The 17,651-nt window shown below is 33.4% G+C and overlaps 2 protein-coding genes across 3 annotated transcripts; one reads left to right on the forward strand and one right to left on the reverse strand.

Moving 5' to 3' along the window:
• The first annotated feature begins 573 nt into the window (after positions 1-573).
• LOC107771407 (oleosin Cor a 13-like) lies at positions 574-1,262 on the forward strand. Its single transcript, XM_016590764.2, has one exon. The coding sequence runs from the start codon at positions 687-689 to the stop codon at positions 1,089-1,091; it is 405 nt and encodes a 134-aa protein (XP_016446250.1). The 5' UTR covers positions 574-686; the 3' UTR covers positions 1,092-1,262.
• Positions 1,263-1,680: 418 nt separating this feature from the next.
• On the reverse strand, positions 1,681-15,394 carry LOC107771406 (ubiquitin carboxyl-terminal hydrolase 3-like). 2 transcript variants are annotated; one of them, XM_016590763.2, is made up of 9 exons: positions 15,237-15,394; positions 14,541-14,672; positions 14,390-14,428; positions 13,459-13,564; positions 12,927-12,985; positions 12,765-12,839; positions 12,390-12,438; positions 5,456-5,532; positions 1,681-1,960 (listed from the first exon to the last, which is right to left on the reverse strand). In XM_016590763.2, exons 1-9 carry the CDS (start codon positions 15,306-15,308, stop codon positions 1,874-1,876), a joined length of 696 nt encoding a protein of 231 aa, XP_016446249.1. In that variant the 5' UTR covers positions 15,309-15,394; the 3' UTR covers positions 1,681-1,873. The 2 variants fall into 2 exon arrangements, with proteins under 2 accessions (XP_016446249.1, XP_016446248.1); XM_016590762.2 differs by having other exon boundaries at positions 13,459-13,570.
• Between the last annotated feature and the right edge of the window lie 2,257 nt (positions 15,395-17,651).

A 17,651-nucleotide genomic window follows, 5' to 3' on the forward strand; every position in this document is an offset into this window, starting at 1 on the left:
TTTCTGACGCGAGCTAAAAATAATAATATCCCGTTAATTTATACCATCAGGTTTTTTAAAAAGGAGAGCAATTCTCAAAATACTTTTGACTGGGAGTAGTAGTAGTTCCATTTATCATCATACTTTTTGTCTTTGTCCTGAGAAACGTACTCCGGAAAATACATTTTAAATTCATTCAAACAAATTTATACCATTTCACACAATTAGCGCTTGAGTGTGAAAACTCAAATAGACAGCAGTGACTCAGAGAATTAGAATTCAGCTCATGACACTTGGTTTCGAAATGTATGCTCCTGTCACCGAATGTAAATCAATACTTTATCATGACCTGAAACGAATATTGCCACATTTTAAAAATTAGAGCTTTCCTATTGATAAAGTCGCCTGCAAATATTTCAAAATGCCATAGCTAGCCAGCTCAATTTCAGTCTGTAGAAGAAACGTTACGTGTCAATCAACAAAGACCTCTTTGTCATGCAAATTCAAAACACTCAACACGTAACACCCTTCTATCTGTCAAGTTACAACCATTGCAAATCCCAATCTACTTCTTCACTCTATATTACCCATATCTCTCCTCTCTGCTTTCTCACTCTTCATCTATATCCTCTCTTTTCTCTCTACTGAAAACTCCATATAGCCATATCTATTTCTTTTTTCATTAATTCTCACAAGGGAAAAGAATAATGCAGATTCAACCACGCCCTGAGCAGCAGCTCTCTCGTCAGGTGGCCAAGACCACCACTGCTGTCACCGTGGGTGGCTCACTCATGGTGCTCTCCGGCTTAACGCTGGCGGCCACCGTTATCGGCCTAGCTATCGCTACCCCTTTGCTGGTGATATTCAGTCCTATTCTTGTACCAGCTGTGATAACTGTTGGGTTGATCCTTGCAGGTTTCTTGGCTACTGGTGGTTTTGGAGCCACTGCTTCTTTCGTTTTCTACTGGATGTACAGATACGTCACAGGGAAGCATCCGATCGGCGCTTCCAAGATTGATTATGCGAGGGATAAAATTGCGCATGCAGCACATGATGTGAAGGAGAAGGCGGAGCAATTGGGACATCAAGCAGGGCAACAGATTAAGGGTTGAGAGATTTTCTTATGCATGCATGTGCACCTTTTAATTGTTTGTTAATCGGTTTTGTGTGAGAATGTGAGTCTCGTGTTTGTTGGATAGGGAAATGTTGTTGGATTTTGTGGTAGCCGTTACTGGTTCTGTATCAAGATTTACTTTCACTTAACGAGTCTTCTTTTGGTTTTACCCAAATCTTGTTGAGTCTGATTTTGGTTAATCCCTAATTTTTTTTTTAGTTCCGTGGTACATTCGCTATTTCCCCCTCAGAACACAAACGCAAAGTTGCAACGAAACCTTGACAGGAGGAGGTTAATGCTTTTAGACAAAACAAATAAAACTGCAAGGTCTGACCCGATTTACTTTGTTATCTGAACGGAAAAGTCAACATGCACCGATTGATAATTTTGAGTAATAAACACAAATTATCTTTTAAGATTTTGCGTGATAGTAATGGACCATTTCCTCGTCAATTTGCGTTTTACCTTTGAACTTCTAGGTAAGAACCAAATATGTAATCTACGACCAACCTAAGCAAAAGCCTGGCAGTGACAGCAGAAAAATTATTGGCCAGCCGTGAAATTACTGCAAACATGCAACGGAGTTATACGCCAATAGTGGAAATACTCAGTTTCTCGGAAGTAATCTGATTGCACATATATGCATCACCAACAAGAAAGAAACATGGTACGAGAAAGCAGGAAAAGGTGTTGTCAACGGTGAGAAATAAATACGTATTGTGCTCTTATACACTAACACTCCCAAAGGTAAAATCTCAGCCATAAAGCTCTCTGTTCGGTTCAAACTCTTTTTGAAATGGCAATAACGTTAAAGTTGATTGAGTCTGGATTTTTCTCGATCATCTTTTGGATAACTTTAGCTGAATCCTGTAATAAAAGAGAAGGCAATACGTCAACATGATATTTCTAAAAACTCTGTCAATGTAACTAATGCAACCATAGTAGCTACATGATGGGCAGATGAAAGGGACCAGACATGTTTGTTTTTTTTTTTCAAGAAAGGGCACCTATTTGTTCCGGTGCGAAATCATAAACAAGCTTTATCGAGGATTGCTATGCCGCCTCCATCTTTAGTAACAGAATAAACTAAAAGCAGCTAATGCATCTTTCAAATGACGGAGTGCAGTGCGTCTGTAATGGAGTTGATTTTCAGTGGCTACGTAGTTTCCCTCTTGAACTGTCCCACATCCTTGAATAGTTTCTTTTTTTTTCTTCCTTACAGAATGTAAAACTCGTGACATAATCCTATAAATCTAATAAGCTGCACCAACACTATCTAAGAGGATGAACCTAGCTCAATTAGGAACTAAGCTAGCGTTTGGCCATAGATTACCAAATTTGTTTTGAAAAATCTATTTTGGGTGAAGTTTGGCTTGAAGATGTTGGACATACGTTTTCAAAACATATTTTCCAAATTTATTTTAGAAAAATATGTGTGTTATTAGGGATTTGGCCCAAAACCAGCTATTGATTTGAGATTTGGGATTTGGAATTTTGTCAAAATATAAGCAAAATCTATGGCCAAACATGTATTTGCCAAATAAAACTCAAGTATATTTTGGCAAAATCTATGGCCAAACGGGTCTTAGAAAATGCTAGGAAATCCCCCGAGGCCAATTACCTGCACCCAGTTGTTTCAAGGTGCCATTCTACCTGCTACTTATTTGTTGTTCTTACACAAGGACTATAAATCATTGATTTGTTCTTAATATACAACTAGTAGCCGTAACCGCGCGATGCGTGGTTAATATTAATTATATTAAATTATGATCGGACTTATTTGAACATATTAGATCATATTGCTTTAATAAATTTCAATTTCATCTTATTTGTCAATATGATATACCCAATAATAAAATCTTTTTTGTCTGCACGCTTTTTTTTTTTTGTAATACAAGAGAAGATATATATTTTATTAATGTTGAAATATTTTTTATTTTAAATTTTATTCTGTTGTTGTCAATAATATTATCTGAATTTTAATGAATAAAATCTCTATTAAATTAAAGGGATTTATATAGTCAATTAGTTATTTTTTGTTATGTATTTTTCTTTATTATATTATCCAATATTTAATATAATTGTATTGTTAATAGAAATTTTTATTAGCATATTACTTTGTTTAATATTTTTGTCTACTTTTTTTTGTAATATAATAGAAGATATATATTTTAGTACTCTTTAAATATTTTTTATTTTAAATTTTATCCTATTGTTCTCAATAATATTATCTGAACTTTAAAGAATAAAATCTCTATTAAATTAGACTTATATAGTCATCGAATAACTTTTTTGTTTTGTATTTTTCTTTATTATATTATCCATATTTAGTATTATTTCATTGTTAATAGAAACCTTTATTACCATATTACTTTATTTAAATTTTTGTATGCTACTTTCTTTTAATAATATAATAGAAGATATATTTTTTTATAATTTATATATTATTCTATTATTCTCAATAACATTTTCTGAATAAATAAACTTTGTAGTTTTAAAAAGAAAAACAAAAATTATTAAGGAAAACAAAGAAATTTTGAATTGGCATTATTTTTTGTAATTTTAGTTTTTTATTTTAAAATAATTTTAAAACTCCAACTTGAAACTACCCTCCAATTTGAATGGACAGTTATTTTTTTTGTTAATTTTGGTTTTTTATTATAAAATATTTTATTTTATTATTTTATAAATATTTAAATACAAAAATAATAACCAATAACTAATTATTAACTACTTAAACCATGTGGCTTTTTTCTAGGCTACCACTTGACTTAAGGAAATGTTTTTTCCTCTCCTTTTAATAATATATAGATATAGATTATGCAAGGTTCCCTTTACACATCAGAAATGGATTAAAAATGTTTGTGCCAAAATATTAAAGGAATTCTACAAACGTTCGGTTAGAAAGAAATATATCTCCTTCCAAGTCTGGATATATTGGCAAGAATGGAAATCTTCAGTCCGCTTGAATACATGTTCCGATCCATCTTGATGGGCCAAGAAGGGCTTTAGTTCAAAAATTCAACTACATGGAAGGCCTCCAAAGATGGATATATTTAAGGATATTTAGAGGGTGGTTGGATCGGCTTTTAAAAAGTAGCTTAAAAGCTAAAAGTCATAAGTTGTTAATACCCAACTTTTGGCTTTTGACTTATTTTTGTACTTTTTATGCTTAAAAGTAAGTGCTTTTAAGCACTTTTTATCATTGCCAAACACTTCAAAAACTAGAAAAGTGATTAAAAGCCAATAAGCACTTAAAATAAGCCAATCCAAACACCCTCTTAACTTGGCAACTTACAACACTACACTCCCGAAGGAATATATCAAAAGCATATATCAATTAGTCAACTAAATCTTAATCTCAATTTAGTTTGGATTAGCTATATGAATGAATCCTCCATACCCACTCTGCTTTAGGTCCATCTAATTCTAATGCTATAATTTCTGATAATAGGTAGTTAGAAACAACCCAAAACTACATGTTCTGAAAATGCCACACTAATCTCTACAGCCATACAGGTCATCTCACCAAAATAAAAGGACTTCTGAAAAACACTAAATTCAACGTAGGAGTAACAACAACTAAACCTTAATTCCAATTAATTGATGAATTTCTTGCTTTTATTCTATTCTATTCTCTTCTTAGATAAATCTACATTGATTTTGAACGATGGGAGATCTTCTAAGATAACTTTCTTTGATCAGTAGATTTTCTAAGATAACTTTCCTCACTTTGATTTTAGATCTATCTATTTCCATTTTATCCCTTTCAAACATCATATGTCACACCTAAATACCGGTACATATAGAGTTCTAGCTTTCGAAGAAAATAGGGCATTTCCATTTTTCTTTGCGACAGTTCTCTGGCTCAACTTGCTTACATATAGAGTAACATAACTAGTATGCCTTAATCCTTAACAAAATGACGTGTAATATGAATCCTCTACATTCATTCATCTATTTGCACCCATCTCATTCCACTACATATATACCTAGGAGGACATATTCCACGAATTCAATATCGTCGGGTATCATGATAATTTACAAGTCTCTCTTTTCTCCAGATTCCACAAACAATATACCGCTTAATTTTGAACAGGTAGAGTGCCACTTAATTTTCAATTTTTCCATCACAACTATTTTTGTAAGATTCAAAAAGTTCCATACATCTGTTAGGAAAATTAAGGGGAATTAGGTTTGGTTATGAAACACGGAAATTAGACCAGATTTCCCCAACTATTTGGACTAAATTATCATCAGGCAGTGAACTTAAAAAGAAAGCAATCACGAAATCTATTATGTGATGCTTATGAAAATACATTTTCCCTCTCCTCAAAGGAGAGCAGGGACGTAATTACTTACCTTCAATAAGCTGTTTGGAGAGGATGCACCATGTGAAATAGGTCCTGACCTCCTTCCATCAAGCTCGTAGAGTTGTCCTGCAATATGACAAACTTGTGTAACTTTCAATTCTTCAGCCACCAGGAGCTGGTTCAAGCAAAGCTGAGTTGTCTAGACAACAATCACTATTATTGAAGTTGTGGACAAAAGACATAGTCCCTCTTTTTTATGACAAGTAGAACCAGAAACAAATAATGATGCAATATGTTTGATCTCCCATGACGTTAAATGGCTCCTAGTGCTCCCTACTTTGTTATTGTTAAACAGAGGGAAAAGATGTTAGCCTCAAGGTTTCACATATTGATTTTGATGATACCAAACCAACATAACCTTTAGTAAAAGAACATTTACTTGTGGTAAATTATATTTGAACAGGTTTGCTAAAAGAAGAATGATCAAAGATGATATACATAAGACTTGCAGAAGAATGAAGGAGATATGGAAGATATAAAGAAGGAAAGCCCAAAGCTAATGGTTATGTTATAGAAGCATACTATGGTAAAAGATTGTGAAAGAGAAGCAGCTTGGAAAAATTATATTCAAAGGATAAGAAGGAAATATTTTACTGGAAGGAGATAGCATGGAATATTTTAAGGAGAAAATCTACTATGTTGGCCAAGGAATCAATTAGGGAAAAGTTTTGAAAAACTCATCAGTACTTACTCAACAAAGGAAAGAAATTATACATCAAGTTTATTGGATACTTTTCAAGATACAAATAAGTGGAATTGGGCAAGGAAATATTTACTATGGATTGTGATGGAAGTAAGAACATTCTTACTACTACCTATATTTTGTAAAGTATCTGAAATTAAGGAAATGCTATCATTCAGAGAGATCTCAGCAGTGAAAAGGTCCAAGTTCAAGAAGACGCATGTGACTAGATTCAAAGTGATACGAATCAAGACCCAATGGAAGGACGAGGATCTTGAAATTCTCTTGGGTTGCTTAAATAAGAGCTTGCACTTGTACATATGAAAGAAGAGTTCAAATGGAAGAATAATTACTGTGGAAAAAAAATTTCCAGTGGAAGGAAAGAGATACACTTGCTACGAGTTTGGTATGACAATGATAGATTTGCTACAATACTAGAGAAAGGAAGCTATTGAATGAATTACTACAAACTTTATCTTGAAAGGAGTAAATCTTGGGGTCTGATAATAAGGACGTGCCGGCAGGGAATCACTATGCTTATTCAAGGAAGGAGAATTCAATTTATACTGATGCATGGTTGAAGACTTCGAATAGCACTTCAAATGGAAAGCCTTCATTATGTGAATATACAATGATATTATCTACTCCACAAGGAAAGAAATCAAAGGAGGTTAAGGCATGGAATCTAGAAATAATCATTCAATTTATTGGAAAATATATTTGATTCCTTTGGCAAAGACACGTCGTCAATCAAAAGGTACAAGATATAAGGAATCAATTCCTATGATTCAATGATTGGTGGAAGGACTTCAAATCAGTCAATTTATAAAAATGGAAAGGAAGAATTAGAAGGTCCAAAATGGATTGCATAATTCAAACTTGTTCTGTCAAGGAAACAACAAAGATGCCACGTTGGAAATCTTACTCAATCAAAGGAGCAAAATCTTCCGATTGAAGATATCGAAATTAAGGAGTCAGCAAAGACACGTCCAACGGCCAGAAGCTATCGAAGACTATAAGAAGAAGAGACTGAAAAAGAAGAAGCTACGCAGCATTCTATACAATTGTCTATCCAACTACAAGTTCTTTATTCTACTCTTAACAAGCATTGTAATTCACTTTTAGTAGATTTACTGTGTACACAAAAGAGTGAAGAGAGACGAAAAAATATTGGAGAGGTAATGTGTCTTGAGAGGTTGTGTCATTGTTCGTTTCTTTGGTGAGCGGGTGAAAATCAAAGGGTCGTTGGTGAGAGAGTAAAAAACCAAATTACTGGAACCGTACTTCAAGAGGGATACCCAACAAGAAGGCCAACGTACTTCAATAGTCAATACTATAGCCATTGGAAAGAAAGAATGAAGGTTTATGTTCAATCAATAGATTATCGAGCCTGGCTAGTTATTCAGAATGGACAATGCTTATTCCGAACAACAGTGATGGAAAGAAGCTTGTAAAAAGGGCATCCATATTTGACTACACAAAAGAACAGTTGGATATTATGCAAACAAATGCTAGAGCAATCAACATGCTCTATTGTGCGATTAGTAAAGAAGAATATAAGAAAATATCCACCTGTGAGACTACTAAGAATATATGGGACAGATTGGAAAATATCCACGTGGACACCAACAAAGTTAAGGAAATTGAATCCAAGTCAACTCTTGAAGAATCTGAAAAATGATGAAGATCGAACAGGCTTGGCCGTGATACCCAGGACGAAAAAAAAAAGAAAGAGTAGAAAGAAGCAGAATATAAAATCTCAATCCATCCAGAATCATCAAAAGAACCGCAAGAATGAGGTTCAACAACAAGAGAACATATGCTGCTACGAATGTGGTAAACGAGGACATATGAAATTAAAATGTCCTAACCTAAGAAGAAGAATCATAGAATCTCAACTTGGAGAGACGAGGATGATCGAGAAGAAATGACAAACATATGTCTCAAGGAAAGAGGAGAATCTGACAAGGTGTGCTTTAATGCTATTTTGGATTGTGATCTCAAGTAAAAGAATCACAAATCCTGAAGCGACGAGGATGAATCTGAAGAAGAAAACAATCACGAAAGAATGGAGAACCTGTGTTTCATGGCAATGGGAGACAAGGTATGTCCTACTCCTATTACGTATTGCGATAAATGTGATGAATTGCAAGAAAATATTGAATTGGTTCTCAACGACCTTGAGAAAGTTCTTAATGAATATAATAAGTTGAGGAAAGAGAAGAAGAATTGGGAGATCCAACTTGAAGAATATAACAAGTTGAGAAATGAAAAGAAAGACTGAGATATTCAGCTTGAGAATCTGGTGAAGAACAACTTACTTCAAGAAGAAAATTCTGAGCTTCGCAAACAAATAATCAGCTTTCACAAATTCTTAGGCCACTACTTTGATCGATCAAAGTCGACTTATTGTCTTAACAACTATAAGTCAATTGAAAAGGGATCTACTAGTGGACATCTTATTTCAAACAAGTTGACTAAGGAAGTTACAAGTCGACTAATAAGGCATCTGCAAGTAAGTACTCTTCTTCTCATATTACATGACACTACTGTGGTAATTCTGGATATAAGGCATTTGCATGTAATTATGCCAAAAATCATGTTAGATCAAAATTTATTTGGAGACCTAAACAGTTACATGTATCTCCAATTATACAAGCTACTAACAATGAAGGACCCAAAAAGATTTAAGTACCAAAAACAAACTAATTTGTTTTGCAGGAATTCCTACATCCAGCCATAAGAAGGATCAATGATATTTGCATATTGGCTGGTCGAGGTACATGCTTAAAGATGCTTCAAAGTTCATATATATTCTACAAAGGATAAAGGAACTATGTCGTATGACCTAAAGCTGAAGTGACCGGTATCTCTAAGGTTTATTTAAGTTCTTCTCGCTGCATTAGGTGATGCATATCTAGTTATTGGTTCAGTGAAGTATATACTTATTAGTCACCTATATACAGTTTGAGTCCACTAGCTACATCACATTGTTATTCTATTCAGTGTTATTTTTATCCATGACTTAGAGACTTTAAATAGCTTGAATACATGTCTTGCATGAACTATGCCAATTGCATAAGATATTAGGAAGTAAGCATGTAATCTTTTTGATATCATACAAACTTGATTCATGCCTACATGTGTCTTAGATTATTCTTGAAGTGAATCATTTGTGTAATATTTACTTTTTTGGTAAGAATACTAATACTTCACTCAAGACCAAGAAAGTTATTTAACTTTGAGGCCACTTCTGCACATGAAACATTTTGGGCAATACTCAAAAGCTGGAAGACGAAAGAATGAAGAGCATATTCCGAGAACAAGCAATAAGCCAATAAGGCTACGTTTGCACAAGTTGGATAAGGAATATTTGTGCTAAGCATAACGAGTTCGGCTGAAATCATTTGAATGAATCGAAGTGTGAGAATTCTATTACCAAGCCAAGTGAGCTACTATCATTGACATTCAGCAACGAGCATGATGAAAATGGTAAGGTTGTGAATAGCAAGGATAAACTTATAGCCCAAGGTTTCACAACAAGAAGGTTTGTTTCTTCATTGAGATTATTGGTATATGATATCTTTATGGTCATCTTATAGAGTTTTTAAATATTTTTTATATGTTTGAAATGATTTTATAATTGAAGAATATTCTTTTTAAGCATCCCTAATGTTGAGAGTTTTCAAACAGTATTCATGCGACCAAGAAGTTTTATTTCTCTTCCCAAAAATGATTTTTGAAAAGCATGTAATTGTATTTTTAAAGTTACACAATTTGTAGTGACGATATTATATTTCGAAGTACTGATATAAAGTTGTATCAAGAATTCTATAAGATTTTGCGAGGTGGTCAAATTCGAGATGAGCATGAGGGAAAATTAACATTCTTCTTCAAGCTCCATGCCAAGGAAGAAAATGTTATTAACCAAGCCAAATGAACAAAGAGGCAATTCAAAAGATTTGGTTTGAAGAATTCAATAGTCACAAATTTTCCTGTGAATCCTCTACTTCTTTGGACAAGGATAAAAGTGGTGGACAACAAAAGCAAAAGCAGCTTATGTCACTTATTTTGGAAATTCATTTGCGCAATGAAAGCAGAGCTCTTCAGCCACATCTGCAGCTAAAGGTGGATATATCTCCGTGAGAAGATATTTCCTCATTTGAGGGGAAAAAATTGGTATTGGTAATGATATTATATATCATGTATCCTTTCATGGTAAAAATATTCATCTAGACTCTTATGTGATTATTTTATGTGTTCCCAAGTATATGTTGTACTCTGCTTAGGTTCCAACAAGCTACAAATACTTTCAGTCAATTCAAAGTACTTTACAATATTTGTGCCCTAGCATGAATGAAAGTCTTTTAGTTATTTGTGTATATGTGCTTCATTATACCTATTTGTTAGATGGTGCTTTGAAGGATTTAATCAATTTGTGAGTCTTCATTCAAGACTTTGCCAAGTCTTTCAGTGAATTTTTATAGACTCAAAACACCTTCTACTACTAATGTTTTTTTAAATGCTTTGTAAAATTACTCCATAGACAATCTAATGTGACTGTATTTTTCTTGCCTTGTGTGCTTATATGTTTGGTAATGATTTGTTGGACTTCACCTTTTGCTATTAGTGGCTTACATGATTAAATGCTTTCACATGATACTTGGATGCTTATGGTCATATGTTGGCACTTGTGGTTGGGAACCCAAATCTACCTCGTTCCCCTTTTGATGATGACAAAACGGGGAGAAAATATGATACAAAACTTTCCTTGAAAAGGTTATTGATAAAATGCATGAAGGTAGGGGGAGCATGACTATGGAACCCTTAGAGTAAGGGGGAGCCTTTACCTGCCATGGAAGAATAAAATGCATGAAGGCAGGGGGAGCGTGACTATGGACCCTTAGAGTAAGGGGGAGCCTTTACCTGCCATGGAAGAGTAAGCTCGATATAAGCGGGACATTCCAGGGAAGTAACCAGTCTATCTAGCTTATTACTTTAGATGCACTTTAATTAAATTTTTGATGCAATCTTCATGTTTTGTACTCAATGGTTTGCCATCATCAAAAAGGGGGAGATTGTTATCCCCAAGATTTCACATATTGATTTTAATGATACCAAACCAACATAACCTTTAGTAAAAGAACATTTACTTGTGATAAATTATTTTTGTACAGGTTTGCTAAAAGAAGAATGATCAAAGACAATATACAGAAGATTTGCAGAAGAATGAAGGAAATATGGAAGATGTTATAAAGAAGGAAAGCCCAAAGCTAATGGCTATGTTATAGAAGCATACTATGGTAAAAGATTGTGAAAGAGAAGCAGCTTGGAAAAATTATATTCAAAGGATAAGAAGGAAATATTTTATTTGAAGGAGATAGCATGGAATATTTTAAGGAGAAAATCTACTACGTTGGCCAAGGAATCAATTATGGAAAAGTTTAGAAAAACTCATCAGTACTTACTCAACAAAGGAAAGAAATTATACATCAGAGAAAGGAAGCTATTGAATGAATTACTACAAACTTTATCTTGAAAGGAGTAAATCTTGGGATCTGATAATAAGGACGTGCCGGCAGGGAATCACTATGCTTATTCAAGAAAGGAGAATCATGGTTGAAGACTTCGAATAGCGCTTCAAATGGAAAGCCTTCATTATGTGAATATACAATGATATTATCTACTCCACAAGGAAAGAAATCAAAGGAGGTTAAGGCATGGAATCTAGAAATAATCATTCAATTGGAAAATATATTTGATTCCGTTGGCAAGACACGTCGTCAATCAAAAGGTACAAGATATAAGGAATCAAACAAATACAAGCTTCTACTACATTTTCACAAGAAATTACAGCTAGTGAAATGTGAAGTGATGGAGATCCCAGACCCTCTAGGTGCTACTGTGCTCCATATCAAAGGAACACCTTAAACACATCGTGCAGACAGCTACAAATGGAGGACTTACAGTTGACTCCCAACAATACTCAAAAAAAAAGGTAAATGAAAACTTTCTACACAAAAGCCATATCAATATATACCAGCAGTCTAGCAGAAAGTTTGTAATGCCCAAGCATTTAGTTTACACTCCCGATGACAAATGACTCCCTTTTTAACTAAAAAAGCAGAATGCAGAATTCTATGAATCACAAAAGCATACATATATCCCCCCCCACACACACACACACAAAAAAAAAAAAAAAAAGAGAGAGAGAGAAGGAACGGGGTGGAGAAGGAAATACCATCAGCACATGTGAAGCAGATGAAATGAGTGTTCACATCCTCTGAAGCCTACAGAAAGAGATCACAAATTGATCCACACAACACATGAAAAACATCAAAAAGGAAATATAGACATTGCATTATGTCATATACATAGGATTGTTAAACCAACAAAAGGACTTATCACTTCCAATGGACTAATCTATACAAATAATTTATATCTCTTCCGTTTACAGGATTTATGATATGATTACTTTTACGCTAGTAGTAAACCTACCACCATCCTACTTCTTTAATCAAACTTCCTACCTCTATGCAAGCTCACATAGGTGGAGTTAGGATGAGAACTGTTTATTTGAGATATACAAGAACAGATATATTTTTCAATTTCTGACCTCAGTTTCACCAGCAGTAGCTGCCACTGAATGAGCAACTTCCATTTCTCTATCGTTTTCAAGGAACAAAGCACGCTGCAAATTTATACTCGAATGTGTTAGGCATTGGATGAAGAGATGGATGTGACTGGTCAGTAACTGCAATGAAGCCATAACTGATACCTGCATTGGGTCCATGCTTGCAGTTGATTTAAAGAACCTATCCAAGAATGATTCCTCGGCTAAATAACAAAAAATAAGCATGTCAAAAATGGGGAAAAAGAAAAAGAAAAAGAAAAACAAGGACAGCAAAAAGGAAGAGAAAAAAAGATATTGATAAACATGAAGAAAAAATAAAGTATATCTTCGTAAGTTGACAAGAATGTCAATAATGAAGGAGCTTTGTGTAATTACCATAGTGACAGAGAATTTCGTCCAACCGCCAAACACCTCAAGGTCTTTCCCAGTCAGGCCTTTCACCAACTATGTTAATGGTTTGAACTAAGAGCCTTCCCCTTAACACTATCATCAATTATGGCATGACAAAACAAGCTCCTAAGAAAGAGTAATATACAACTTGTGCGACTATCCAGTTATGGTACTACCAGAAACTGATAAGGATTCCCACCTCTAAGATCAAACATTTAATGCAAAGACTAGAAACCTACATGATGAGAACCAGTTCATGAAATACAAAAAACATCAAATGGCTTACTAAGTTTTATCTGAGAGGTGATATTCCCAATAGCGTGAAGAAGGCCAATTGTTCCACATGCATTTCCCACTGTTTGTTTCATGAAGTAAACTGTACTACTGGGATCCTGCACCTGCCAGCAACATCTCAAGAATAGTTATGGAATTATGAAGCCAAATAAATGGCATAAATGCAAAATACGCTCAAACTGCTACAGTGCAACTCGGTCAAATAAGTAGAAAAGAAACAGATTATCAAGTATCTGAGGACAATTAGAGGGAAAAAATGGATGTTGTAGTGAGGACTGATTTATGTGAGTGGTGTAAATACAAACTAAAGATCCTGTTTTCACCAAGCATCACCTTGCAGTGTCTATCAAAACCCATTTAGTAAACAACCTGTCTAACGGACCACCTAGACACAGTGGTATGATTTACGAAAGCAGCCAATCAAGAAAAAGCCACAGTTCAAAGAACTAGAGAATATTCTACAGAGCAGGAAAACAACCAAAAAGGAACAGAGGAAATAATCAGATCCAAGACAGAGAAAGGACTTTGGCAACTGATAAGGACCGCCCACCCCAAACTCAAAAGAGATAAGAAAAAAGAAAAAAGCGAGGGGGGGGGATTCCTAGGATGAATGATATACAAAGTTTCACATCAAAAACTGCATTAAAGTAAAGCAGGGAAATGACATTATTAACAATTGACCAGACACTGGCTAGTAGCGTACTCAGAAACAAGAGACTTCATGACATAATTTGACTAACCGAATCAAGTTTTATCTTACTACCATGGAAACAATTTGATGTGCATCAACTGTACAATGCATGAAGAAACTTAAGAGCCAAAGTTCCTGTTAGCATTCATCCATAAGAAGAATAAAAGCTAAAACAGAAGCATTGAATTAAAAGACACGCTGTAATTTATAAAGCAATGGTCATTAGAATCACCTTTGTTTTGCTGTTTTCTTGTATTCTCTCCTCTTCACTCTGTACAAACGACATTAATTAGCTGACCAGAATCATGACATTTATACCAGTTAACATGAAACTAAACTACAAATCTTGCACGTAAAACGTTAGATTGATAATAACACCAAACCTGTGATGTGAGAGGATAGAGAAATAAAACAGCAAGCACGGGCTTCGGCACCATCTCCAGAAGTTCTTCGTCTAACCCATAAACATCACAACACTCTGCCTCGTCAGATGGAACACCAAGACCCCACAGAAACTGCTCAATGAAAAAGCAAGAAAAAGTAGAAACTTCATTACTGTCATTATACGGTTTTCCCCCTTCTCATTTGTATATTTTTTTATTAAATGCTTCTCAGCCTGGGTTAAGAAATACCATCTCGTTGTTGCTTCACATACTGAAGCCAAACTATATCAAATCTACTTCATCAGCTAAAGGGTATTCACCACTTCATGACATAGTATGAAATATACTCGGTTGATCAAATTAGAAGATACAAATCAGATTTTGAGGTTTACTGCATTTTTACTTCTAATTACACCATTAATCTCCCAGATCCCATTTTACTTGACAGTATTACTACTTTGACTCCAATTTTTAGTATGTTTTTTAACTGTCTTTAACTATTAAAAAAATATGACTTTGCAATTTTTAAGTATCAGTATTACTATTAAAAAGTTAAGGAATATCCGATTTGTGATCAAGAAAAATTGGCTACATCATGATTTTGGTACGAAGGGTGTATTAGGTTCATTCCAGTCAAGATTGTAAATATTATTTGAAATCGAAGAGATAAGCGAGAGGAGTGAAACAAAGGGGTACCTGATTCATGACATCAGGGTTAGCTTCAAGAGGAAGCCATCTCTTAGAGCAAGCACTATCACTATCCGCCATGGATTTCGTTTCCTCTCTATTTTTGCAACAAAAACCTGTATTGCATTCTACTACGACCGCTTTGTGCCCTTTTATATATAGTTTTGGGAAAGACTTTATGGTGGTGTTTTTATTGTCATAAGAAAAATAAAATTATGGTGGACCTTTCTTCTCAAATGTATAACATATTGAATGACATATTTCTATACTTAATAACATATTCAATGATATATTTTTCTTCACTTTTCATGTCTATATAAAGGCCTTATAATAGATAAGAAAATACACACAATTGAACAAGAAAATCTCTTTCTTCTCTCTATCTCAATTTCTTGTTCATGTTTTACTAAATTGCTTTTATTTCATAACATGTCTTGTTCATATTTTACTAAATTGCTTTTATTTTATAACACGTTATCAGCACGAGTTGCTCATTTCATTTCATGATCTTCTACGTCAAGACTATGTAAATTATAAGCAGACAATGAGATCAAGTACAATAAAAAATATCTTGGATGATAATATAAAGATAAGTTTTACATCCATCTAAACCCATTCATACTTTCATATCTTTGCATTAACTTTATGTGAAGTGTTTATTTAAAAAAAAAAAATTATTGTATCGAGTGAAATAAAGAACTGGAAAGGTATATCTTTATTTGCTATATCTCTTATAGGACAAAGATAATATTCCAGCGTATATATATATGTTCTGACCGTTTACATACTATGATAGATCATTATTAAGGTAATTTAATAATAATATTTTTACCTTCACATAATGTATTTCATTGAAAGCAAAATTATCAAATATGTAGGTGATTTTACAGTACCTTGCAAATTTGACATTCGAATATACAATCAATATAAACTTATTATAGTTATAATTTATAATAGTCACGGTTATGCATTAAGCCTTAAATATTTTTGCTGGAAACATAAGGCTCATTCCTCCGTATTGAATTTTTTTGTGAAGTTCTTATAGTCTTTGAAATATAAGTGGTTATAGGTTATCTGCACCTTTCCACTAGTTAATTTATTAAAATATAAAAATAATTGTATCATTTAAAAAAAAATTGGCATATATCCTAACTAACATTTTTGTTGCAGAGGAACTGTTTCAAGATTGAAATAGTTATATAAGTCTTCTTGAAAGTTAATTTACTTATGCCTATAATTATGAAGTAATAATACTTTAAAGGCCCGAGTGCAAGTCCTAGTGAATTTTGGCCTATTATGCCAAAGATTGAGGGTAAGACGATGTGTTCAAGTCCCAATGCACTATGTTGATGAAAAGACGTTGGATTCAAGTTCCAACGCATTATAGCCTAGCATGTCTTTATATGGGTAAGCCATTGGGTTTGAGTCCTAATGCACCATATTGATAATAATAATAATAATAATAATAATAATAATAATAATAATAATAATAATAATAATAATAATAATAATAATAATAACTAAAGAAAAATAATGTATTTTTCATGAAAAAGCATGAAGCTTGTCCCACTTGATTTACTCCATTCTTGAAGTGAATGTGATAGTAGTGCATGATAAGTCTAAATAAAGACAAGTGGTTGACCAATGAATGTGAGCGAGCGAAAGACCAAAATAATAATAGTTATCACTATAGTAATTATAAAAAGGGAGAAATTCTTTGAAGAGAATGTGACTTGTGATAAACATTGAGTATATATATATATATATATATATATATATATATATATATATATATATATATATATATATATATATATATATGTGTGTGTGTGTGTGTGTGTGTGTGTGTGTGTGTGTGTGTGTGATAAAGATTATGCATAATAATATACTTGTGCATTGTTGGATAAATACTACAACTCACCTCTAAGGGAGGTTTGAGACAAAGAAAGATAATAAATATTACTGTGTAGTTACATGAACATATCATTGGTCGCATACATGTGATACGCCAAAATTATTTTGTCAAGCCTTATGAAAGTTATTAAAAGCAAAATTAAAGCAAGAAATTATTTTGCTTATGATTATTTTGAACATAACAATTATTATGATATGATTCTCTTTGTGAAGGAGACATTCATTATATGGATGGTATGACAAAAGATCTTATAGTACAAAAGTAGTTATGAGCTCTGAGAGAACTAATTTGTTACTACCCGAATGAATGAAACTGTTCATGACATTAATATTGTAGTAAGTCTCAAAAGAAACATTTTGATTTACAAATATATTAGCCAAAGTGGTTGGCATATTGAGACTATAAATAAAAAGAAGATTGAATATCTTTATATTACTATAATCATACCGGGTAAATATGAAAGGTTACCTTAATTTTCTTCTATTTGTCCTATACAAGTATAAGCATGA

Source organism: Nicotiana tabacum, chromosome 22 (assembly GCF_000715075.1).
Source record: "Nicotiana tabacum cultivar K326 chromosome 22, ASM71507v2, whole genome shotgun sequence".
Taxonomy (NCBI): Eukaryota; Viridiplantae; Streptophyta; class Magnoliopsida; order Solanales; family Solanaceae; genus Nicotiana; species Nicotiana tabacum.